Raw genomic sequence first — 25,564 nt, 5'->3', positions numbered from 1 at the left:
GAAGCATGCTGACTCGGATTGGGAAATGCTGCCATTCCACTGTGGGTAAAATGAGCCATCTCAGAACCGGACATGGGGGGGGGGGTCTCACTACCATCAAAAAGAAGAAATAGGAGTGGACTGTGTTTTCGGGACCCCAAGATCCCTGCACTCTGACACTCCTTACTCCTGAAGCTAGAACTGTGCTGCCATCAGAGTCGCTGATGAAGGGCGGCACCCAAACAGTCAGAGCAAGAAACAGAGTGGTGGCCTTCAGGGCCCAGGGAGGGAGAAAGCTAAGTGTCTTCAGGCCGAAGACTGGCTTGCACAGTGAGTTGACTCTGGGCACTTATTTCGGACATCTAGGTTTACCCCTCACGCAGCTAGAGCCTAACCCTGGGGCTGATGCTTATAGCAGGGTGGAAGTGCTTTAGGCATTTATCAGCCGTGCTGACAGACGGTCTTCACTATGCGCACGACACAGCGCATGACTCAACCACTGGTATTTGCACCAGCGGTTTTAGAGAATGAGGAGAGGGACAAACCCTGCCTTCTCCGCACTGGGGCAAGCACTGCTGTGTGCATGCGTCCACTTTCCAAAGGTTGCATGCTCAGCCACTCATCCTTTCCCACTCCGGAGGCTATTTCTGGAATGGGCCTCAAGACTCCTTCTGCAGAGCAGCCCACATCCCTTTCAGGATGAACTGGGCTACCTGGTTTTACCAGTTAGCAAAACTCCTTGCCTTCTTATTCTTACAGTGATCGCCGCCTAAAATACATTCGTGTTTGTGAAACTATAAAGCTTTCATATGGAAGGACCAAGGCTGTTCCCGAAGCAACTTGTTTTCCTTGAGTTGCACTCAGTAGGGCGGTACCTAACAGAACAGGAGATGAAGGAAGAAGTGTGCAGGGCCTCAAAAGCCCCTGTGCTGTGCTTGAGCCACGCTGCAAGATTTTGTGGTAGCCCTAACTCCCAACTGGGTGAAATGAGAGCAGGGGTCTCCTTTGTGCGCGGACCTAAGCTGTTTTCTGAACTGCTTTGCATGTTACGTCACGCACCAGTCCTCCAGGCTGCTCACAGCATATTTAAAGGCAGCGCATGAAGGCCCTTGAGGAAGGGTTTCCAGCTTAGTTCTCCGAGATGGAGTCAAAGGCTCACCTGCTCTGGATCCTGCTGCTCTGGATTCCTGGTGATGGATACACAGAAACAAACCCTAGACACATTCCTTGTGACCATCTTTGTTCCCTGTGCTTTCGAGTTGACAGCATTAGAATGAATTCACTTACTGTAGATTCCAAACTATGCAGAAAGCAATTGTCTATTGATTTCTAGCTACAATACTTGGTCGCTGACTGAGGTCCTGAGTGTCATTGGTGAAAGGTTCCTATCCTGGGTGGTCCCAGCACAGCTATCCTGGTTTACTGTGCTTGTTTGCTCACCATTCCAGGTTCCATGTGTGGAATCGTGCTGACCCAGTCTCCAGCTTCCCTGAGCGTGTCTGTCGGAGAGAGGGTCATCATCTCCTGCAGGGCCAGTGAGTGCAGAGTTTCTTGAAACCAACCTTCGTACCTGGTTCCAGCAGAAACCAGGGAAACCTCCCACGGCCCTCGTCTCCTTTGGTGGATCCAATCAAGAACCCGGCGTCCCAGACAGGTTCAGTGGCAGTGGTTCCAGGCCTGTGTTCACCCTCTCAATTCATCCCGTGGAAGCTGAGGGTGCGGCAAGTTACTCCTGCCACCAGACAAAAGATGATCATCCCACGGTGCTCTGAACAAAAACCTGCCCCGGCAGACGGTTCACTGTCCCTCAGCCCTCTCTTACCGCTCATTAGCCTGGCAGCTAATTTTAATTTGGATACAGAGTGAAAATATGAAATACATATGTCTCTGTGTCACATGATATATTTATTTTTTATTGTGAGTTAGATGTTACCAAACAGATCATTAGTTTTACATTCAAGGATTCATACTCGGTTTCTTTCAACTCATTGATTAAAATCCCTTCATTTTACCACCACTCTGTCTTCTTTCTCCTAGCGGCCCTTGGACTAGCAGGGACACAGCGTTCCATATCACAGCAGCACAGGAAACCGCAGTATGACCATCTAACACATGCGTGTGAACAGAAGAAGTCGACTACTGCATGATTAAATTCAGGGAGATGTGCTTCAGGGTTGTATGCCCTCACCATGCTTACTCAAGCTGTATGATCAGCTAGTGATACGAGAAGCTGGGTCACGTAAAGTAGAAGTCAGCATCCGGATCAGAAGGAAGCTTATTAAGAACCTGCAGTATACAGATGATGCAATTTTCTTGCTAGAAAAGAGGAGGACTTGAAGCACTTGCTGCTGATGATCAAAGACCGCAGCTTTCAGTATGGATTGTGACCAAACGCACAGAGACTGAAATCCTCATATCTGTACCGATAGTAACTTCATGATAAATGGAGAAGAGACTGAAATTCTCAAAAACTTTACTTTTCTTGGATCCACAATCAATGCTGAGGAACGCAGTAGGAAAGAGATCAAATGATGAATTATATTAGGTAAACCAGCATCACACGACTCTTTAAAGTACGGAAAAGCAAACACGTTACAAGGGGCTTTTTACCCAAGCCATCATATTTTCAAACACTCACAGACATGTGAAAGCCAGACAGACCTTGAAGAAGGAAGACTTAAAGTGAATCGCTGCATTTGCATTGTGGTGCTGGAGAAGAATATTGAAAGTGCCGTGGACAGGCAAAAGAGAAACAGATCTGTCTTGGAAGAGGTACAGCCAAAATGATTCTTAGAGGGAAGGGTTATGAATTCATCTCATGTACTTTGGACATGTTGTCAGGAGACACTAGTCCTTGAAGAAGGTTTGGCTTTTGCGTTCTGACTATACAACAATATTAGTGATTTCATAAACATCGTATGGAACCCTCAGATACGGTGTCCCCAAATTTAAAGACCACCCCTTCACATTACAATAGATTTAGGATCTCATAGGGAATGTAAATAGTGCTATGAATTTCTTGTCGCTCTACCTGGCTTAAAGATTGTAAATATGAGGTACATTTGTAATAGCAGGGATCAAAATTTAATCTAGCTCAGAGAAGCAGTAAAAGACAGGTGTCATTTTGGAAATATAGGGCCATGAGGGATAAGTGAGAGGTGCATAATCTACTGGAGGAGGACCATTCTGAGACTGTGGATTTCCTTGTGTGAAGGGAGAATTGAATTTTCCCTGATAAACATGTGCATCTTGTTCCACTAATAGTTGTCTAATTTACACACAGTGACTTCCTGGCAGATGCCAATGCCTTTTAACAGAAGAGGAACAATTTAATTGAAAGAAATAAAAGGGAATGCATCTTAGTAGGCATATAGTAGGATACCCAACCAACCCCAAAATAAATAAGCAAGCAAACATACAAAAGAACCCAAAAAGTATCAGGTTGAAAGATCATTTAAAAAAATCGTTTTATTGGGGGCTCGTACAACTCTCATCACAATCCATACATCCACCCATTGCCTCAAGCACATGTGTACCTATGTTGCCATCTTTGTTTTCAAAGCATTTACTTTCTACTTGAGCCCTTGGTATCAGCTCCTCATTTTTCCCCTCCTTCCCTCCCTCATGAACCCTTGATAATTTACAAATTATTATTATTTTTTCGTGTCTTGCACTGTCTGATGTCTCCCCCAACCCCCATGTCTGTTGTCCATGCCCTGTGAGGGGGTTATAGGTAGAGGTTGTTGTAATCGGTTCCCCCTTTCTCCCCCCACCTTCCCCTTACCCTCCTGGTATGGCCACTCTCAATATTGGTCCCGAGGAGTTTATCTGTCCTATATTCCCTGTGTTTCCAGCTCTTATCTGTACCCATGTACATGCTCTGCTCTAGCCAGATTTGTAAGGTAGAATTAGGGTCATGATAGTCAGGAGAGTGGGGAGGAAGCATTAAAGAACCAGAGGAAAGCTGTATGTTTCATCAGTGCTACATTGCACCCTGACTGGCCCTCCTTCTCCGCACGACCCTTCTGTAGAGATGTTCAGTTGCCTACAGATTGGCTTTGGGTTTCCACTCTTCACTCCCCAACGCTCATTCACATGATGATTTTTTTAGTGTGGATCTTTGATGTCTGATACCTGATCCCATCAACACCTCATGATCACACTGGCTGGTGTGCTTCTTCCATGTGGGCTTTGTTGCTTCTCAGCTAGGTGGCCCCTTGTTTATCTTCGAGTTTTAAGACCCCAGATGCTATATCTTTTGATAGCCTTGCACCATCAGCTTTCTTCACCACATTTCCTTATGCACCCACTTTTGTCTTCAGCGATCATGTTGGGAAGGTGAGCATCTCAGAGTGCTGGATTATTAAAACAAAGTGTTTTTGTGTTGAGGGAGGAATGAGTAGAGGGCCAATGTCCATCTGCTCCCTTAATACTAAACCTATAAATATATGACAGATATTTCCCCCATTGTCACATATAAATATATTTACATATGTACATACCTGTATATAGATCTCTATAATTGCCTTTTGCCTCTAGTTATTTCCCCTATTGCCTTGTACTTTCCTCCTGTCCCATTATCATTTTCAGTCTTCATTTGGGTTTCAGGAATTCCTCTCGGTTACATTGCCCTTGATCAAGTCCCATCAGACCTCCTACACCCTCCTCGCCATCAATTTCCCGTCACCTGTTGTTTCCTTGTCCCTGGGTTTGTTAACACCCACTTCCCTTAACACTCCTTTCCCTCGTCTTCCCGCTCCCATGTCCTGCCGGAACTGTCATCCCGTTGTTCACTCTTCCGGCTTGTTTATCCCATCCAGGTAGACATGATATGCACAAACACAACATTGAGCACAACAAAGCAACAACAGAAAATAAACAATAGCTACAACAACAATAAAAAGGCAAAGACAAAAATAAAAGGAAAGCCTATAAATAGTTGAAGATCTATTTGTTGTCCTGTACGAGTATTTTCTAGTCAAGTCTGATGGGGCTCCATGCCCTGGTCCCACAGTCTATTTTTGAAATTCCCCGGGGACTTAACTGCTCTACTCCTCTTGCTGCTCTGTAGCATGCCCCCAGCATTTCACCTCAGTGTGGTGGAGTCAGGATGGGCACAATTCCCGCAGTGTGTCTCCATTTTTGTCCCCTGTGGTGCTATAGGTCAGTGAGGAATGTGCTGTCTCGTGGTGGGCCCGGTCCTATGGTCCTCTCTGTGCATTGGCTGCTCTGAGCAGCAATATTGTCCTCAGGGCTTGGTGGGTCAGGGTGTGCTTCACTCTTTTCCTCACCCTCTCGTTTGCTCCTGTGTGCTCCGATCAGACATGTCCCTCTCCTTGAGCTGTAGCTTCAGTGCTGTCCTCTGAACTGAATTCTTCTGGGTGGACCGGGGAGGGGTGGGGGACAGGGGACTGTCCACATAGTTGGTAAAGGGGCCGGCCCCTCAGGTCTCTCTGTTGGTTCCCTGCTTTATTCCAGTGTATTGCGTTCTTGTCTTAGAGCAGCACGTTGAGGTCTGGTCCCTCTTTCCCTGTGGAGCTATAAACAACACCAGCCCCTTGGATGGGTTAGTGCCCTGTTCCCCCAGCTACCGATGTCAAAGAGCATTTTTAATGAAGACTAGACTCCTAAGAAAACTACTCAGAAAGGCATTCACAGATGTTTGTTGGAGACGTTTATCTGAGATAATTGAAGATTCATTTGGCTGACTATAATACAATACAGAATCTTCAGACTCCAAGGCATTTCCTGAGCCAGGTTGGGACCCAGATCGTAGGCAAGAACCATCTTTATCCCAAACTTAGACGTTTCTCCTAGTGTCTCTGAATGCTCATTTCCAGGGTAAATAAAAACATATAACTACCTATGAATGATTCCAGTTCAAACATGTAAGGGCTTATTCACAACAAATCCTGTTAAACATGTCTGTGTTGTGGACAGCTACAAACATGGTCTCTAAGGAATACACTGTCTGAGTTGCATTAACATGTCTTCAAAGAAAAATCAAAGAATACATGTTGTACCCAAGGAAAAGTGATTTTGAGGTAAATATACTTTTATATTTTTAATAAAAAGCAAGTAGACATTTTCTCAATTCAATAAAACTTTGCCACAATGTGATAGGAATACTAACACACATAACAAAGTTTTTCTATAGGTAAAACACTTTAGGAAGGTAAGCTAGACATAAAAGATGAGCCATGGGGAGCAGGGGGTGAGGGGGTGGAGACTAAATGTCAATGAATGAAGAAACTGGGCCTGAGGTACCAAAAATAGTGGAAGAAGGCATCCGAATTCACATTAACGTGATGGCTACTTACTTGGGTTTCCTTATGGTTCAGGATTTTCATTTTAAGGTAACATTTGGACCGCAGCCAGCTTTAGTCCAAAAGTGTTACTCAAAAGTAAGTCAGCTTAAAGAGTTGGTCTTTCTAGCAGGTTGCAGGGCAGGGTTTGGTGAAAGTCAACCACTGTGCTCATCTCCAGGTGAAGTGGATCTCTCTTGCACCACGTTACCTTTGACCCCTCCAGTCCCGCACTCACCGTCTCTAAATCACTGGGATGAACGCATTTTTTCATTTGATTATTCCAGCAGTAGTGGAATAAGGATAAATAAACCCTGATCTGCATCAGGTACAGCAGTCCTCATTTCTAAAGGGTACAGGATGGAGATCACGATCTCAAGGATCCTTGTGCTTGACTGACCTTAATGGTCTCCATCTTCCCCAAATGAACAAGCATGTCTTCCCCAAACCAACCCCCATCACTAGCATCAATTAGAGTGAAAGACAGCAATTAGAGACCTAAAGCAGTAATCCTGTTATTGAGACCAACACACTGCTCACACCTGCTCTCACAGCATCCTTTGTGTGGCACTCTTGATTATCAGGAGGCTTGTCTTAAAACAAGGAGCCATCCAAACAAGGCATCAGCTTCGTCCACACTGAAGAAGCACACCAGCTTGAGGGATCCAAGAATTATAAGTAACAAAGGCCAAAGCTGGAGCAAGGAATGTTGTTAGAGCTTAAGTTCTGAACACAAGTTTGCAGAAGCTTATGCATGATAGTAAAATCCCAAAATACATTTGCAGCACCCCACTATGGATTAATCTTCCAATGAATCACCTCTCATCCTAGCCTAGACATGTGAATAGCCTGTTATCAGATGGAGAGCATTGTAAAGAGAATTGTTGCAGACGTTGCTGTTGATGTTGTTGTCAGATGCCATGTATCAGTTCGAACTCACAGTGACCCTACATGCAACAAAAGGAAACATAGCCAGGTTGTGGGCCATCCTCACAGTTTGTCCTTTGCTTGAGACCTTGTTGCAGCCACTGTTTCAATCCATCTCCTTGAGGGCCTTCTGGTATTTTTCTGGCTCTGGTTCATCAGGTGTTCTCCTGGTCCCAGGACTTTTAAAGAGTCAAATTACATCCAGAAGAGCCCTGTCATGTGTGGGGAAAGAACCAAGCAAGAATCAAGAAAGTGCTATCAAATGCTGATGATCTATTATACCTTCCTTGAGAGAGAAATTTCTACTAGGGAGATGAATCCCATTTGGGGGTGTCATTAAATGTGTTAGGACCAAGCATTGCCCATGCAGATCATTAACTGTTGTTTGATTCTCGCCATTATATTTGCATGCATGTTTTCATTCCATTTTATATATTCATTAAACCACTAATATGCCAACACTATAAGTTGTAAATGATATTTGTGGAGTTCTATGGCTTGTAGGTCAATGAGTCAGCCGCACAACAATCTGGGTGGACATCCGAACAATTATTTATTTAGATTGATGAGTTTCCTGGTGTACCCTATAATTTTATGCCTGAGAGCCTCAGCTCTTTACCCTAACACAGGAAACTGATTCTCAAACCTCTAAGGGGGAAGCAGCTGTGTTCAGACCAGAGGAAGGGGTTTTTGTTGCAGTCTGTAGCACTGTGGATGGTGTAGTATCATATTGCTGACAGTAATAGCTGACAGCATCTTCAGCCTCCACACTGCTGATTGTGAGAGAGTAATCTGTCCCAGACCCTCTGCCACTGAACCGGGCAGGGGTCCCTGAGGCCCGGTTAGATGTGCCATAAATAAGGAGCTTTGGAGAGGCTCCCGGCTGCTGTTGGTACCAGTGTAAGTAGCTAGGGTTTACACTTGAGCTGGCCTTGCAGTTGATGGTGACGGTCTCTCCTGGGGAGGCTGCCAGGGAAGCTGGAGACTGGGTGAGCACCACCTCTGCGCTGGACACTGTGGCCATGTAGGAGAGAGGAAAATGAGACAATCTAGCATAAACAAGAATATGGCAATGTTTTCATAACATAGTAGTTACTCTAAGGCTATTTACTGTAAAACAATAAAAGCACTCACTTACATGGAAATTTCTATGAGACAGAGAAATGGGGTCATGAGTTTAAAACTGTGTCTCATTCTTACCTGTGACCCCGAGCAGCAAGAAGCTGAAGACACTGGCCGGGAAACCCATGATGAGGCTGAGCCCTGTCCCAGGCTAAACACACCTCTCCTCTAAGCAGCGCCTCTTAAAAGCGCCTCTGAGAGCTCTGTGGCTTCTGGGGAAGAGCTATGCAAATAAACTGGGTTTTAAACTACTAGGTCATTTCCAATAAGTGCATGTGGACTGTGTTCATTAGTTTAGTAGAGAAAAGTGAAGGCATGTGGTGATTTTCCTGAAGTGGAGTCTGTGCCTGGTCCAAGGCACCCCTGTCTAGAGGCTTAATTAAACCAAAACCTAGTTGGGTGGTAATTACACCTGTACCTTATTAGCACAGAAAATATCTTTATTTTCTCTTTGATAAATTTATACTAAAGATGATGTAAGGTAGATGTTAATCAACACCATCTGCCTCCCCACCCTTCTCTGACTCTGGTAGCTACATCACCCACTCCATCAAGGCCTCTTTAAGGTACTTTTTGAAACCAAAAAGGACCAGGATAACTAGCCTCTTACTCTGTGAGCTGAGACCAAAGTGAACTTATTGATTAGAAGTCACACAATGCATGCAATGGATCCAGAGATTACAAACCACTGCTAGCAAGGGCACATGAGTCTTTCCACATGAAAATGGAGGCCAATGAGCACCGGATCCATTAGCGTGATGACGTACTGTCCCTCTACCAGATGCTCGTCTGAAAGGACCTGGAGTTCCTATCACTACAAATTAAAAGAATAAATACTGTAGTTACAATGGAAAAAGTTGCTCTCTTTCTGAAGTGTTTAGAGAGAACGACATATTTTCCCTATAATGTTGCACAACTGTTTTCCCAAAATTTTACTTACTTATTATCAAAGGGCAGTGAGAGTTCTCAAAAGCAAGGGGAAAAAGCCGCACAATTAAGTCAATACCGACTTACTTTGACCCTCTAGAGGGGTTGTGAGAGTTTTAGAAGCAGGCTATTTTGCTAGAATTTGAAGAGGACAAACATTTACAATAGTCCTGGACAAGAAGAAGAGGCTAGAGGTTACAGCCCAGAGACACTCTCCCAGTGAACCTGTGGGAGGCCCAGCTGAGCAACCAGCTCCCTTATTCCTCTGGTCCCTCGGTGAATGTTGTGCCTGAGAGCCTCATTCGACTCACCCTACTTCCAACTCTGTCATAAATAACCAAGGCCAGAAAGCAGCCTAGTGTTTTATATCTAGGGAACATACATACTTTAAGAATAAAGGTCAACTACCTGCACTCTGAGACACACAAGGGGTTCTTGGAAATTTAGTTCCAAGATTTTTCAAGGATTTGGTGCATGCTCTGTCCAAATCTTCAACCTGGCTCCCATGCACTTGTCAGTAACAATACATTTTCACTTAGCCTTACATATATGCATATATACATAAGATGCATATATGAGGGGCCTATTAAAAGTTTGTAAAAACCATCTGCTGTCTTTCAATTTCCTTTTCAGTCTTTCTGAAGTTCCCCAATTTGCTTGTGTTCTTATACTTAATTTTAATTTTTATCTATACCTGTATCTGTAGCAGAGGTGCTCACACTTTTTCAGCGTGCGAGCTACTTATAAAATTATCAAGTCAAAATAAGCAGCCATCTAGCTCAGAAGCAACAAAGTCCACATAGAAGAAGCACACCAGCCTGTGTGATCATGAGGTGGCAAAGGGATCAGTTATCAGGCATCAAAGAGCAAAATATCATATCATTGGGTGCTCACCTCCATGATATGATCCCTGAAGACAAATGTGTGCATAAGCAAATGTGGCGAGGAAAGCTGATGGTGCCCAGCCATCAAAAGATATAGTATCTGGGGTCTTGAAGGTTTGAATGTAAACAAGCGGCCATCAGCTCAGAAGCAACAAAGCCCACATGGAAGAAGCACACCAGCCTATGCGATCACGAGGTGTCGAAGGGATCAGGTATCAGGCATCATCAGAACAAAAAATCTTATCATAGTGAATGAGGTGGGGAGTATGGAGTGGAAACCCAAAGCCCATTTGTAGGTCACTGGACATCCCCTTATAGAAGGGTATCGGGGAGGAGATGAGCCAGTCAGGGTGCGATGTAGCAACGATGAAAAATACAACTCTCCTCTAGTTCCTAAAAGCTTCCTCCTCCCACCCCCCACTAGCATGATCCCAATTCCATCTTGCAAGTCTAGCTAGACCAGAGGATGGACACCGGTACAGATAGGAAATGGAAACACAGGGAATCCAGGAAGGATGATCCCTTCAGGACCAGTGGTGTGAGTGGTGATACAAGGATCTACATGTGACCTCCTCCCTGGGGAACGGACAACAGAAAAGTAGGTGAAGGGAGACGTTGGACAGGGCAAGATATGACAAAATCATAATTTATAAATTGTCAAGGGTTCATGAGGGCAGGGGGAGCGGGAAGGGAAGGGGGAAAATGAGAGCTGATGCCAGGGGCTTAGGTGGAGAGCAAATGTTTTGAGAATTATGAGGGCAATGAATGTACAAATGTGCTTGACACAATTGATGTATCTATGGATTGTGATAAGAGTCATATGAGCCCCTAATAAAACGATTTAAAAAAATGATCTACCAACTACAAAAATGCAAAACATATACTTTATTTATTTATTACATTTATTCATAAATGCATTGAGAATTCTTTATATGTACAATATATGTTTATGTACCTTGCATAACCACATGAGTCCATATTGCACAACACAACACAATTAACTATGTACATTTTTTGTCATTGCCTGAGTTTGCTCTGATGACTTGCACTGAATGGAATGAGCCAAGGATGCATAGTCTGGAAGGAGCTGCTGACAGCCGGGCTCAAGCGCACTTCCAAATGATCATCCGTCATGGTGGAATGGGACTTGGACTTAATGATCTTGATGTGGGAAAAGGCTGACTCACATAAGTAAGTAGAACCGAATAATGAAGTCAAGGAGGTAGCACATTTTCCCATATTTGGGTACTTTCCCTCTGCAAGTAAGTTCCAGAACTGTTCATGCTCTCTGGACTTCAGCTGAACGTTGGCTTGTAGTGTCAAAATCTCCCATTCCGTATGAAAGTGATACATTTTTGTCTTCTTACTTGGTCCAGCCCCCAACTCATTTTAATGACCTTTCTTACATTTAAGAGGGGGAAAAAAAGCACGGTCTAAAAATTGACGCTAACTTAGCTTGTCAGTTTTGCTGCACTTAGCGCAGTTGTTTGCACGTGTGTTTGACACCTAAGATTGACTCTGACTGGCTGCACTGTATATAAATTAAGTGATGGGATTGATGATAGGCTTACGTCTATTTTTGGAATGCCAGGCGATCTACCCACACTACATTTGCGATTTACTAGTAGATTGTGATTGATGTATTGAGCACCCCTGATCTATAGATACTTACAAATAAGGATGTCGCTTTAAAGACTAAGATGTGTCTGACCCAAGTCATGGCATTTTAAGTGACTTTACTGCCATATGAAACCTGAACAATGAATAAGGAAGACTAAAGAAGAATTGATGCCTTTGATTTATGCTGTTGACTAAAAGTACTAAATACACTACTGAAGGTCAGAAGAATGGACAAATCTATCTTGGGAAAGTACAATCTTTAGGAACAAGGAGCAAAACTTAACCTTTTGTCCTGTGGGCATGTTCTCAGGAGGGAACAATCTCTGAAGAAGACCTCATGTTTGGTGAAGTAAAAGGACAGCAAAAAAGAGGACGTCCCTAAAAGAGATGGATGGACCCAGGAGCTACAACACTGGACGGAAGCACAGCGATGATTGCGATGCACAGACAGCACTGTACACAGGATCACCATGAGTCAGAACCAGGAGCTTTTGGAAGACACCTTCATATATATATATAGCACCCCACTGCTCCAAAAAAAAAAAAAAGAAACAGCCCAAAGTCCACCCAGCGTAGTTTCCTAGTATGCATTTCCCCCCACTAGTATAGTATCCAGCAATTCACTTTTAGTCAGTGCACCCAGTGGCATCACCTGGGAAAGTTTTCTTTGGTCACAGTGAATTTTTCTTGTAAAAGCAACTTCACTCAAACCTCACTTTTTTGTGATGGCCGATTTAAGAGAACAAAGTATGGCTGTAAAATTTTGTATCCTGCTCTGGAAAAATGCTACAAAAACGTGTGAGTTTGAACACAACTTACAAGGACAACACTATAGGAAAAATCAAGTATATGCGTGGTTTTCTCATTTCAAAAAAGGTGATAGGTCGATTGATGACAAACCTTATTCTGCACACCCATCAACCTCCAAAACAGACGAAAACGTTGACTTGTAGTGCATTTGGAGTGCTTCCAACACATCAGACTGTTAATCAAGCTTTCTATTTTAGAGCGTCTGAAAAAATGGTGTAACAGTGTGTGACAAAAAAGGCCTGAATTGTAGCAAACAGGGGACTGATTTTGCCACCACGACAATGTGCCTGCTCACGTTGCCATCTCCGTGCTCCAGTTTAGGCAAAAACAGGATCTATCTCTTGCCCCACACACCTTACCCAATTGACCTCACTCCATGAAAGGACAGTGATTTCATGATATAGAACAGGTGAAAAGAAACCTGAGGGAGGTGCTTTCAGCCATCCACACAGACGGGTTTGAAAAATGTGTCCAAGAATGGAATCACAGATTTAACAAATGTATTAAGTGTAATGGAGAGTATTTTTAAGGTGATAGGTTGTGTTGTTAAAAAATATTTTGATATATATCTTTGGAGAAAAAATTTGCTTGGGGGGGGTGTACCCCCTCATATATACATTCACACATACAGGAACTAAATTTTTGCCTTGAATTTTTATTTTTAGCAGGTCAATAAGTATTTGTTTTTAAGCTCTTAGGGATGAGTTTTGAGTAACCTTTATTTTAGGGTTCATTTAGCCCCATTTTTAATGGTCTCTTCTGAAACCTTTCGTGTTTCATGATATCTCTGACCACCTGAAGGAGACTGCAAAGATTCTGTCCCCGTGTGAGCTTCTTGTTGTGGCTCCCAGAAAACTGTTCTTTCCTCGGAAGTTCTTTATATTTTATCTCATGGTTTTTTGTTTGTTTGTTTTGTTTTCCATTTTAATCCTGAGTATATTTGTATCCAGCCAAAGTCCCAAAGGGGCCCCATGTAGATTTCCTGCTCTTCTTCATTTGATCCCTTGTCTTTTCACTCTGTGAGCTCATCATATGTCTGTACCATAAGCCAACACACTCTCAAGGCAGAGAGCCAGGCTATTTCTGGGACTTGCTTCTTTTCCTTGTGTTGTCTCAGGGATCACAGGTCTGGCAACCCATTTCCAAAACCTGACAATGGTTGTTTCCTGTGAGACTTACAGTGTTTTGGTTTTGTATGCTATGGATGTTATTGCTGACCATGTGACTCTTAGAGTCCAAAGAAAATGGGGAGATAAGTTGTCTCACATGTCTTTCCGATTCCTCCTATTTTACCACACCATTCGAAATGAACTCATTTCTGTTATATAAGTAATTTATACATCATGCAAGTAAATTAGATGTTATATAATGCTTACATAGATTATGCAAGCAGTTGTCAAGAGAGCAAATGGCACATTGATTTGGGTGAATCTGCTGGATGAGACCTCTTTAAGGTGCTGCAAAGTAAGGATGTCACTTTGAAGACTAAATATGCCTGGTCCAAGCCATGGTATTTTCAATCCCCTCTTTTTAATGTGAAAGTTAGTTATTCAATAAGGAAGAACAAAGAAACATTGTTGCATTTAAATTTTGGTAATGACAAATAGTATTATTAAAAATGCCATGGACTTCCAAAAGAATGAACAAATGGGTCCTTGAAGAAGTACAGCCAGAATGCTCTTCGGAGGCAAGACTTTGTATCCTGTATTTTGGACATGTGCGGAGAGACCAGACCGTGGAGAAGGACATCATGTTTGGTAAAGTGAAGGGGCAATGAGAGAGAGGAAAGCCTTCAACAAGATGGATCGACACAGTCAGTGGTGCAATGGGAACAAAGGAAAGAGCAGTTGCTAGGATGTTCCGTTGTGCACAGGGTCACTGTGAATGGGAACCACTGGATTCAACCTGACCGAATGACAATCAGTTCATCCATCTGCTAAATCCTGTTTGTCCGTCATGTAGGTAATATATTAGCAAGATTAAGAGGTAACAACTTTGAGAGAAAAGGAACTTATTTTTTTGCCTACCCCATATATATTCAATGTGTTATGGACAGAGGGTTGATTATTCTGCCCTCACACTTTTTAGAAATTCAATTTCTTCATCAAGAAAATGTTTTACTATTATTTTTGCTGTTGGTATAAAAATATAAGGTAAATTTTCCACAATTATTTCAATGCCCTCTCATATAGTGTTATGAAGCCTGGAATCACCTGGAGAAAGCCATTTGTGAACAGGATCCACAAATTTGCACCCAGGATCAGATTGACTAGTATGAACCTCAGATGTGCTCCTTACCAGTTTGTTCCCACAGGTTAGTAGAGCCATTCAACTGTTCCATATCCTCACTAACTGTCTGTCTTTGCTCTACCAATTACTGAATAGAGTGTGTGAAAATTTACCTATATTCACAAATATTGCCAAAAGTTACAAAGTAGAATTTTATTTGTTTTAGAGAGCTGCCTACCAAAACATTTACACTGTTCTAAATAATATGTCAAACACACAAACAAATCCCACCCACCCCCAAAAATCAAACCCTTCCTGTTGAGTTAAATCCAAATTCATAGCAACCCTCTTGGACAGAGTAGAATTGCTCCCATGGAGTTTCCAAGATATATGTCTTCCTATGCAAGCAGACGGCCTCATCTCTGTCCTATGGAGTGGCTGGTGATTTGTACCACTGACTTTATGGTAAGCAGCTCAATGCTTAACATCCACTAGGATGTTTCAAAAGCATGGTGGTTTAATTTCAATGAATAATAAACATACCTGTGAATAATTAAGATAAGAAAAGACAGCATTGCTGAAGAGCACAGCACAGTGTGAGTAGCTGAAGCTCCTTCATTGCTTTCCTTATTCCCTAGCCTGGCTGTTTCCCCCTCCCCTGGATATCATCTGCTCAGGAGAAGTGGTGGTCACTGAGAGCAGGGGTGTGGAGGCTGGAGCTCATGCCTGCACAGGTCTCCTCAGTGAAATAGCCTCTCAGTGCCATCTCACCCACTTGGTGACAATTTTAGAGTTGGTACTTTCTGTTTAATACAGCCATTTTCACTACCATTGAATCCATGCCAACTCATAGTGACCCCACAAAACAGGGTAAAACTACCCATGTCAGTTTCTGAGACTGTAACTTTTTAAGAGTGCAGAAAGCAACAGAGCAAGTGCTCAGAGCCAGGGAGACAATTTAATCTGATTCTATTCTGGATGGCCAGGGGGTAAAAACTAAAAATAAGACCCTCTGATCTAGTATGTCACCAGCAGTCTAGACAGGCAAATAAGCCCAGCTTCCCTCTCAGTGATTCTACACACAGCTAGGGAGGTCCTGCCTGTCCTGGGGGCCTACATGGGGCTGTGGGAACACAACACCACCCCGCCCCTGCTGTAGAGCTACATACAGCACAAGGCAGGTATACCAGTGAACTCCAGCGCCACTACAACGGCGGGTGGGGGTGGGGGCATGTGGGGTGGGGGGGAGGGGACTAACAACTGCCACTGGTGCGATCTTGACTTTGAGAGTAATTCCACCCTGCATCTGTGGAAACCCTACATCAAGCCAGCACACCACCCCCACTACCTTGAGGAAGAGTTGGAACTTCTCCAGTCCCACCGACAGGTGAGCAAGTCTCAAATATCTCCTTATTTACCACTCTATTTCTTCTTTCGTATTCGTTCACCCTTCTCTTTCCCACCGCAGTCGGTCTCAATGAGCTCAGGTTTGTTTTAGTTATTTTTCTCTTTTTTCTTCTTTTTCCGCGTCTCTCCCTCTTTTTCGTATTATGCGCCCCTACTGGCTTCCAGGCCACTACCCTCCGCCTAGGGCAAATCATCCCAAACAGCAGGGGGAACTCCAGCCTGCCCGCTGTGGGAGTGCTGCACACCACACAAGGCAGCTATGACAGCCATCTACAGCACAAGGCACTGCTGAGGAAACCTCCATCAGACCTCTAAATTGATCTTGCCAACTAGGGCAATTCCGCCCAGCACCACTGGGTCCCTGCATTAAAGATGCACAACAACTTGCCATCATGGGGCAGGGTTTAAACGCCGCTGGCCCCACATTCAAGCAATGAAGAATCAGCTATCTCTTTATTCTTCATTCCCTTCTTCTCTCTTTCTTCCCTCTTTGCCGACACAGCCAACTTTAGTGAGCGTAGTTGAGTTTTTCCCTTTCTTTCTCTTCTCTTTTTCTTTCTTTCTTCTCTCTTTGTGCTCCTCTCCCCTCTCTCGGCTTTTATGATTCTCTCTTCTCCCTCTCCTTCCACATGCCACTATTGGTTTCTAGGCCTCTACCCTCTGCCTAGGACAACTCTGAGCTACAGCATCCCCCTTAAGAGAGTGTTGCACACAGCACAAGACAGTGCTACACACAGCACGCCACAGGGTGCAGCTATCTCTACCTTTTTACAATTTTTCTGTCCTTTGCTTTCTTTTTTCTTCCTTTCTTTTTGTTCTTTCACTTTCCTTCTTTTATCTCTTCTCTCTTTCCTGCCACAGTCTCAGCAAATTCAGTTAATTTTTTTTTCTTTTGTTCAGTCTGTGCATTTTATTTGTGTGTGTGTTAGTTTTCTTCACATTGTTGCTCCAGGCTTTGTTTTATTTCTCTCTTTTTCTTATCCTCTCCCTCTCTTTCCTTTCACAAGACACTGACAACTTCCAGGCCACTCCCCTCTGCATAGAACAACTCTGAAGGCCCAAGTTGGGGAGCTCCCACCGCATGTGTTGACTTTACATTCAGCTGGGGAAATCAGGGTGGTCATCTTCAATACACCAAGCATCAGGGGGGGGTTATCCCCTTCAAATAGTGGGGGAAAGTCCAGCCTAAACCCCGAGGCCCTACAAGTGGCTGGGGAAAACTCCTGCCCACCACTGGTGGGGCTCCACACTACTGCAGAAACATCCACCCAAGCTTCAAGGAGATCTCTCGGATGGTGGTAATTCCCCCTGCCAGCTACAGTGCTCTAAAGCAAGGAGGGTACACCCACATGACATCCTCAGAACTCCAGTTGCATAGGGAAACACCACAGGCCACGCGAGTTGCTCCAAGCACTTGAGGCTTACTTAGATATGAGCCAGTGAAGCGACTCCTTTGTGGACCTACAACAACCCGACCAGCGTCACACGAGAGAACTATCCAACGCACATTCCAAATAATGGAATACTGGTCGGCTATGGTAAGAAGAAAACCACAGGAAGATATAGCAATAGCCTGACCACTCAGTACAGCTACCAGCAGGTAGTTCATAGAAGCACTCATACGAGTCCCCCAAGAGAGAGCTCAGTGCTCTTCAACTCTAAAAGATGACTCCAGGTTCCTATAAAACAACACATAAACAGCAACCAGTCCTAACAGCCTCAACAAAAAAGCAGGATAAACATAAGATAATGCCGGAAGAAGCCATGAACCTAATGATGTGCATAGAAAAAGCTCCTACCACCGAAAGAAATTTTCAGAATACTGCTTAGAGTCATGCAGGATATGAGGGAAGCAAAACAGAAAAAAGGAAGAAATGATAGAGGAAAGAAAGGCAACACACTAATGGGAAATACCGTGTTTCCCCAAAAGTAAGACATCCCCTGAAAATAAGACCTACTTACATTTTTGCCTCTCACTAAAATATAAGGCATCCCCCCTGAACATAAGGCCTCCCCAATAATAAGGCCCTCTGAAGCTACCATAACTCTGGATGCTGGACTCTAGCGGCGGGTGCCACTACGCAGTTCACTGTTGGCTGCAGCGCAGCCAGAAAAGACAGGAAGTGCGAGAAAATGTACCATAGATTATGAGTAAATGAACCATTGATTGTTGTACAGGGAAGTAATGGTAGTAATAAGAAGTTCTTGATTTTGTAGGATTCACAATTTTGTCTGGTTATGCTGATTTGTAATGACAACTGCTACTGTATTGTATACAGGTAATAAATTTCCTTTTTTTGTTGTTCAACAATAAATGTGTACCATATTTTTCTTCATGGAAAAATAAGATAGCCCCTGAAAACAAGATCTAGTGAATCTTAGGGAGCAAAAATTAATATAAGACACGATCTTATTTTCAGGGAAACAGGGTATAAGACTTAAGGGATGGAATAACAAAATCCAGTGGAAAATTGACAGACTTTACCAGACTTGAGGAGGCAGAGAATTGCACCAGTGACCTAAAAGATAACCAAGCAGACCACAGCAAACAGGAAAAGCAGTCAAATAAGACAATTAGAGAAGCTGAAGAAACTTTAAAGCCATGTTTGAAGTTAAGAAGAGGAACAAATTAGAATAATTTTACTACCGTAACAAGACAAAACAAAGAAGTCAACAGTGAAAATAGCAAGGGAATACTTAAAAGAAAACTTCCCAAGCTTAATCAGTGAAAATCAGGCAACCATTCAGGAGGCTGAAAGAACACCAGCCAGACTGGATCCCAAGGAGAAGTCACCAAAACACATAATTCTGAAATTATCCAACTATGAGGACAAGGAGAAGACCATAAGAGCAGCTAGTAAAGAGCAAACCGTCATGTATAAAGGTACCCCAATAAGAGTATGTTCAGACCTATCGGCGGAAATGATGAAGAAGAGGAGGGAATAGAGTAACATATTACAAATTTGAAGGAAAACAATGCAAACCCAAGAATACTTTACGCAGCCAAAAGCTAGATGGAGAAATTACAGTCTTCCCAGACAAGGACAACCTCCAAGAATACATAAAAAGAAACCCAGACCTAAAAAAGATCCTTCCCAATCCAGTATGGGCAGGATATCAACACTCATCGAGGGCGACTAAGAGACCATCCCATAGAACAACTCTACCCAGAGGGCGACAAAGAACAAACAGCCCAAAGGATAACATTGGCTCGATAGTGGAAAGATGAAAACATAAACCACACAAACAATATAAGCAGATAAGATAGGTAGGTAGGAAAATACCCAATTCAAAAGGTGCAAGATGACTTCATACAGTCCACAGATGGATATAATAATACTGGATATCAATAGCCTGAACTCAGGCATTAAAAGGCAGAGGCTAACAGCCTGGCTCAGAAAACATAACCCATAGATCTGCTGCTTACAGGAGACACATCTCAAGCTTACAGACAAAAACAGTTTGAAAATTAAAGGCTGGAGAAAAATATACTAAGCAAATGGCAATGCAAAAAAGCAGGGGTACCAATCTTAATATCTGACAAAATTGACCTTAAGATACAGGCCGTAACAAGAGACAAGAAGGGGCATTATATAGTGTTCACTGGAACAGCAGACCAAGAACCAGCGAGCATAATAAATATATATGCGCCCAACGAGAGACGCGAGAAATTTGTGAATCAAACACTCCAAAAAATGAAAAAAGAAATCATCAGCAGATACAGAAAGCCTAATGAATGGAAGCAGAATATTGTCAAAGATCGTGCCCAAGGAAGCGCTGATTTCTTAGAATTGTGTTGACCATGGAAACATGAATCAGGCAAAGCCAGTGGGAGTGGAGTCTTTGTGATCTTTATTTGCTGATGAGGCACAACTGAAATTAAGGAGAAACAGCCACAAAAATATGTTAATGACCGGAACCTGGAATGTGTGAAGGGTGAATCTAGGAAAATTAGAAATGTTTGAAAATGAAATGGAACACATACAGCTATCAATTGTTCATAAGTAAATTCAGGATAAAATTGGAGAAAATTAAAAACAAGTCCATGAAAGGGCAAATATGATCTTCAGTCCATTGCACTTGGATAAAGTGAAAATCTCAAGAAAAGATTCAATGCATTGAACACTAATGGCAGATTATCTGATGAGCTGTGGAAGGACATCAATAACTTCATTCATGAAGAATGCACCAGGTCATTAAAAAGACAGGAAAGGACGAAAAGATCAAAGTGGTTGTTAGAAGAGACTCTGAAATGGCTCTCAATCGTACAGTAGCTAAAGCAAATGGAAGAAATGATAAAGGAAGAGTTGAAGAGAAAGTTCCAAAAGGCAGGTCAAGAAAACACGGCCAAGTGTTATAGTGAAATGCCCAAAGACTTAGAAAACCAAAAGGGAATGAGCATATCTGAAACGGAAAGAAATCATGAAAATAAAATCGAACCGTGAGTGGCAATATTGAAAGATTCTATGAGCAAAATATTTAATGATGCAGGAAACATCCAAAGCAGATAGAATACACAAAGTGACTGTACTATACAGAACTCGTCAACATTCCAGCATTCCATGAAACAGCACATGATTAAGAACCAATGATGCTGAAGTAACAAGTTCAAGCTGCACTGAAAGCATTATTCAAAATCAATCCTCCCAGAATTGGTGGAATACCAATTCAAATGTTTCAACAGCAGATGAAGCGCTCACTTGTCTATGACAAAAAATTTGGAAAACAGCTACTTGCCCAACTGACTGACAGAGATCCATATTTGTACTTTTTCCAAAGAATGGTGGCCCCCCCAAAATGCCCAATTTATAGAACAAAATATTTGATACCACATGCAAGTAAAATTTTTCTGAAGATCATCCAACAATGGTTATAGCAATACATTAACCGGGAGCTGGCAGTGATTCAGGATAGATTCAGAAGAGGACATGGAACAAGGAACATTAATGCTGTTGCTCTTGGTTCAATGCAGACAACACCAAAAAGATGTGTCCTTCTATTTATTGACTATAACAAGGGTTTTGACTGTGTGGATCACTACAAACTATGGATAACCCTGAGAAGCATGAGGATTCCAGAGCACGTCATTGTGCTCATGCTGCACTTATACATGGATTAAGAGGTAGTTGTGTGAACAGAGCAAGGGGATATTACATGGTTTAAAATCAGGAAAGTGTATGACAAAGTTGTATCCTATCACCAAAGCGGTCAATCTGTACATTGAGCAAATAGTCAGAGAAGCTGAAAAATGAAGAAGCATGTGGCATAAAGTTTTGAGGAAGGATTATTTATAACCTGGGACATGCAGATGACACAGGCTTGCTTGCTGAAAGTGAGGACAACTTGAAGCACTTGCTGATGACGATAGAGGATGGCAATCTTCAGTATGGATTACAATTCAATGTAAGACCAAAATATTCACAAGTGAACCAATAGGTAACATCATGATAAATGGGGAAAATGTGGATATTGTAAAAGATATTGTCTTGCTTGGATCCATAATCAATGCTCATAGAAGCAGCAGTAAAGAGAACAAACTGAGCATCACATTGGTAAGTCTGCTACATAGGACCCTTTAAGTATTTAAAAGCAAGAATGCTCTCTTGAAGACTAAGGTGCACCTGACTGAAGCCATGTTTTTTTTCAATTGCCTCATATACATGTCGGAGTTGAAAATTGACTAAAGAAGACCAAAGAAACATAGATGCGTTTGAATGATGGTGCTAGAGAAGAATATTGAAAGTCCATGAACTGCTAAAAGGATAAATCAATCTGCCTTGGAAGAAGTACCGCCAGAGAGCTCCTTAGATTCAAGGATGGGAAGATTTCGTCTTACATACTTTGGACACATTGTCAAGAGAGACAAGTCCCTGGAAAAGGACATCATGTTTCCTAAAGTGAAGGGGCAGCGACAAAGAAGAAGGCCCTCAGGAGATGGATTGACGCCAGGACTTCAACAATGGCCTCACGCTTGTGAGGATGGAGCAGAACCAGGCAGCGCTTCGTTCTGTTGAGCACGTGGTCACCATGGTTTGAAACCGCCTAGCTGGCACTAACATCACCAGCGACAGCCACTAGGAGGAGACAAACGAATGAATGAAAAATGGTTTTGATCTGTTCTTCCCTTAGAACAAATTTGCAATTTAAGAAAACCTTGTGTGAAAAGACCAATTTAGTACAGAATTTTGTGACATCCTTTTATGAATAATAGTGCTTTATTTTTAAAATAAAATAAAAAATTGTTTAGCAAATCAAAAAATAAGTGTTACTGTCTTGGAAGACTATAAGAAGAGTTCTATTCTGTGCTTTAGGGTCGTTATGAGTGAGAACAGACTCAATGGCAAAGAGTTTGGTTTTCGGTTTATGAATATCAAACAATATGAAGATTTTATAAACTTAATATGTAGACCTTCTGATACACTGTTGTCTTCCCTCTTCCACCTGTCCCCCCCCCCCCTCAAAAAAAAAATCCCCAAAGGATAAGGGATCTCACAGGGACTTTAAATTGTGGTATGGTTTTTCTCTGACTCTACTACGCCAAACACTAGTAAATATGAGGTCTGTTTGCAACATTACAGATCAGAATTTCCACTGGATTTGGGAGGCAGTATTCTCCTCTAGATCTACAGGATCAAGAAGAGTAGGAACAGTCTGAAATTGTGTACCCTGTGGCTCTCAGTGAACATCTTGCTTTCCCTGATAAACATGTGCATTTTGTTCCACTAATAGTTGTACCATTTGCATACGGTGGCATCCTTGAGGATTGCTAAATTTTCTAACAGAAGAGGAGCAATTGAATTTAAAGAAGTAAAAGGTAGATGTACATGCAATAGAACACCTCACTTCCCCAAGAAAACAAAACAGTAAAACCAAAAGGTATCAGACCTCAACGAGCATTTTAATAGCAGCTAGATCCCTTTAAAAAAGCATCCAGAGAACTATTCACAGATGTTTTTTAGAGCTATTTCTCTGAGATAATTGCAGTTTTATTTTGGTGACAATAATAAAATGCAGCATCTTCAGACTCTGAGTCAGGTTGGGACTCAGACTCCAGAGAAGAAACATCTTTATGATGAACTAAGAAGTTTCTCCTAATTCCAAAATGAAATCAAATAAACTGCCATCAAGCAGATTCCAAGTCATATCAATCATATAGGACTGGATAGAAGTACCCACGTTTGTTTTAAAAACTATAACTCTTTAGGTGAGTGGAAAGCCCGGTATTTCTTCCTCAGAACAGCTGATGGTTTTGAACTACTGTCCTTGCCAATCACTGCCCAACGCATAACCACTACACCACCAGGCCTCCTTTCTCCTAGTGTCACTGAATGTCAGTTTTCTAGTGTAAGTCAAGAGTGTTGCTCCTGTGGTTCCATGTCATATGTGCACAGGTTTATTCCAAAAAAAACCTGTCTCGGCGTGTCTGTGTAAATCTGTGGGTAGCTGCAGACAAGTCATCTCGGTAATATACTTCATTAGGGTGAATACACTTTGTACCATGACAAAAAAAGAAGAAGAAGAAAGAAGAATACACTTTGTACCATGACAAAAATGATTTTGACGTCAAATATAATATAAACTTTTTAATATAATGAAAATGGACATCTTTTCAAAACATTAAAACTTTGCAACAAGATTATAGGAATACTAACCCACATCTCCCTTTTTATTTCTTTAAATTCAACTGTTCCTCTTCAATTAGAAGATTTCAGCAATATTGTTGCTTTCGATCATTTTATTGACACATCATTCATGTATCATATCATTCAATAGTTCAGTGACATCAAGAAGAGTTGTGCAATCATCACCTCAGTTTTAGAACGTTTTCTTCAGTCTTGTACTTATTGTTATGAGCTCTGCATGTCCCCCCAGCTTCCCACGCCTAACTCCCACTGAGCCATTATTCCAGTTACTTTCTCTGTAGCTTTAAGTGTCTTGGATTTCATGTACAGAAAAACATGTAAAACAGAAAATAAAAACAAACCAGAATAACAAGGTAAAACAGGCAAAAGTCTCAATCATAAAGAAAATAGAAAATATTAAAAACTAGAACAAATTTAAATGACTCATAAGGGAGACCAAACAATAGCCTGCTAAATTTCAACCAAGTGCATCTGCAACAATCTACTTTCTGATGCATTCCGCATGTTACCAGCTGTTCACATCCCTTGTCCCTGGTCATAGAAGATTTTCCAGGGGCTTAATCCACTAGATTTCCCTTTCCTGTCTTTTCCTTAAATCTGAGACAGCTTTGAAATGGGCCAAAAGGGAGATCAAATGATAAGAGATTACATTTTGCCACAACTACGTGTGCCACAATTGACTTTATAATGTACTCTGTCTCATAACAGGGCTACTCACATCCCTCAACTATGATCAGAGAGGAATCAACTTAGCCTTAAATCCATGCATGGACCCTGCGAATGGATTCTGGACTTCACTGTTGTCCATAACCTTCTGCAAAACAAGTGTTCACAATTTAAACTCTGATGCCATTCCCTCCTTTAGTCTTTGGATTATTTTATTTACAATCCTTTCATCACACCGGCTCATGTGTTTCTTCATGTGCATTTAGTTGATATTACTCACTTGGATGGCTTCTTGTTTAAACACTAGACTTTAAGATTCCAGATGCTATTCTTTCTGACAGCCAGGAACCATCTAGTTTCTACAGTACTTTGCTATAGTACTCATATCTTCAGTGATCTTTTCTTGGGAATGAGCTTTAAGTGGGGGTCATGTCATAAGAACTAATTGTTCTTGGGTTGGGGTTAAAATTAAGTGCAAACCCCCAAATCATTCATACAGCTCTATGGTTTACATATCTCTTAATCACCTTAGAGACATAATTGTCATTTATGTTAGGGAAGATTGTCAATAAGGCCCCTGAGCATCACTTCCACTACCATCAAGTCAATGCTGACTTCATCCTCCATGGTCCCATGTAGCTGAGGGAACTTCCTCTGGCCTGTTGTAGAGCTTCACACAGCCTAAGGTAGCTCCACCAACCGTCTCCAACACTCCATGCTGCTGGAGGAACCTCTGGCCAACCAACCTGGCAATCTAGCTGACTAGGGCAATTCTGCCCGCCATCCATGGTGCTCTACACCAAAGTGTGCACACCCAGTGTGTTAGTCTGGGTAGACTACAGAAACGAATTCATAAACACTCTCATATGTGTACAAGAAAGAGCTTTATATTCAGAGTAATTGTACATAAAGGAAACATCCCAGCCCAGTCCAGATCAAGTCCAAAATTCTGATACCAATCTATAAAGTTCTCTTCAGCCTCACGCAACACATGCAATGATGCCAAATGTAGGAAGATCACAGGCTGTTTTTTAAGACATACCTT

General features: G+C 42.3%; 1 gene segment (V, D, J or C); it reads right to left on the bottom strand.

The window, feature by feature from the left end:
• Window positions 1-7,851: 7,851 nt before the first annotated feature.
• On the bottom strand, window positions 7,852-8,235 carry LOC142460951 (Ig kappa chain V-VI region NQ6-8.3.1-like). The segment is given in 1 exon segment: window positions 7,852-8,235. A coding segment is annotated over 1 exon segment (384 nt).
• Window positions 8,236-25,564: the final 17,329 nt, after the last annotated feature.

The sequence above is a fragment of the Tenrec ecaudatus genome, chromosome 11 (assembly GCF_050624435.1).
Source record: "Tenrec ecaudatus isolate mTenEca1 chromosome 11, mTenEca1.hap1, whole genome shotgun sequence".
NCBI lineage: Eukaryota > Metazoa > Chordata > Mammalia > Afrosoricida > Tenrecidae > Tenrec > Tenrec ecaudatus.
This window is presented reverse-complemented; position numbering and strand designations above follow the sequence as displayed.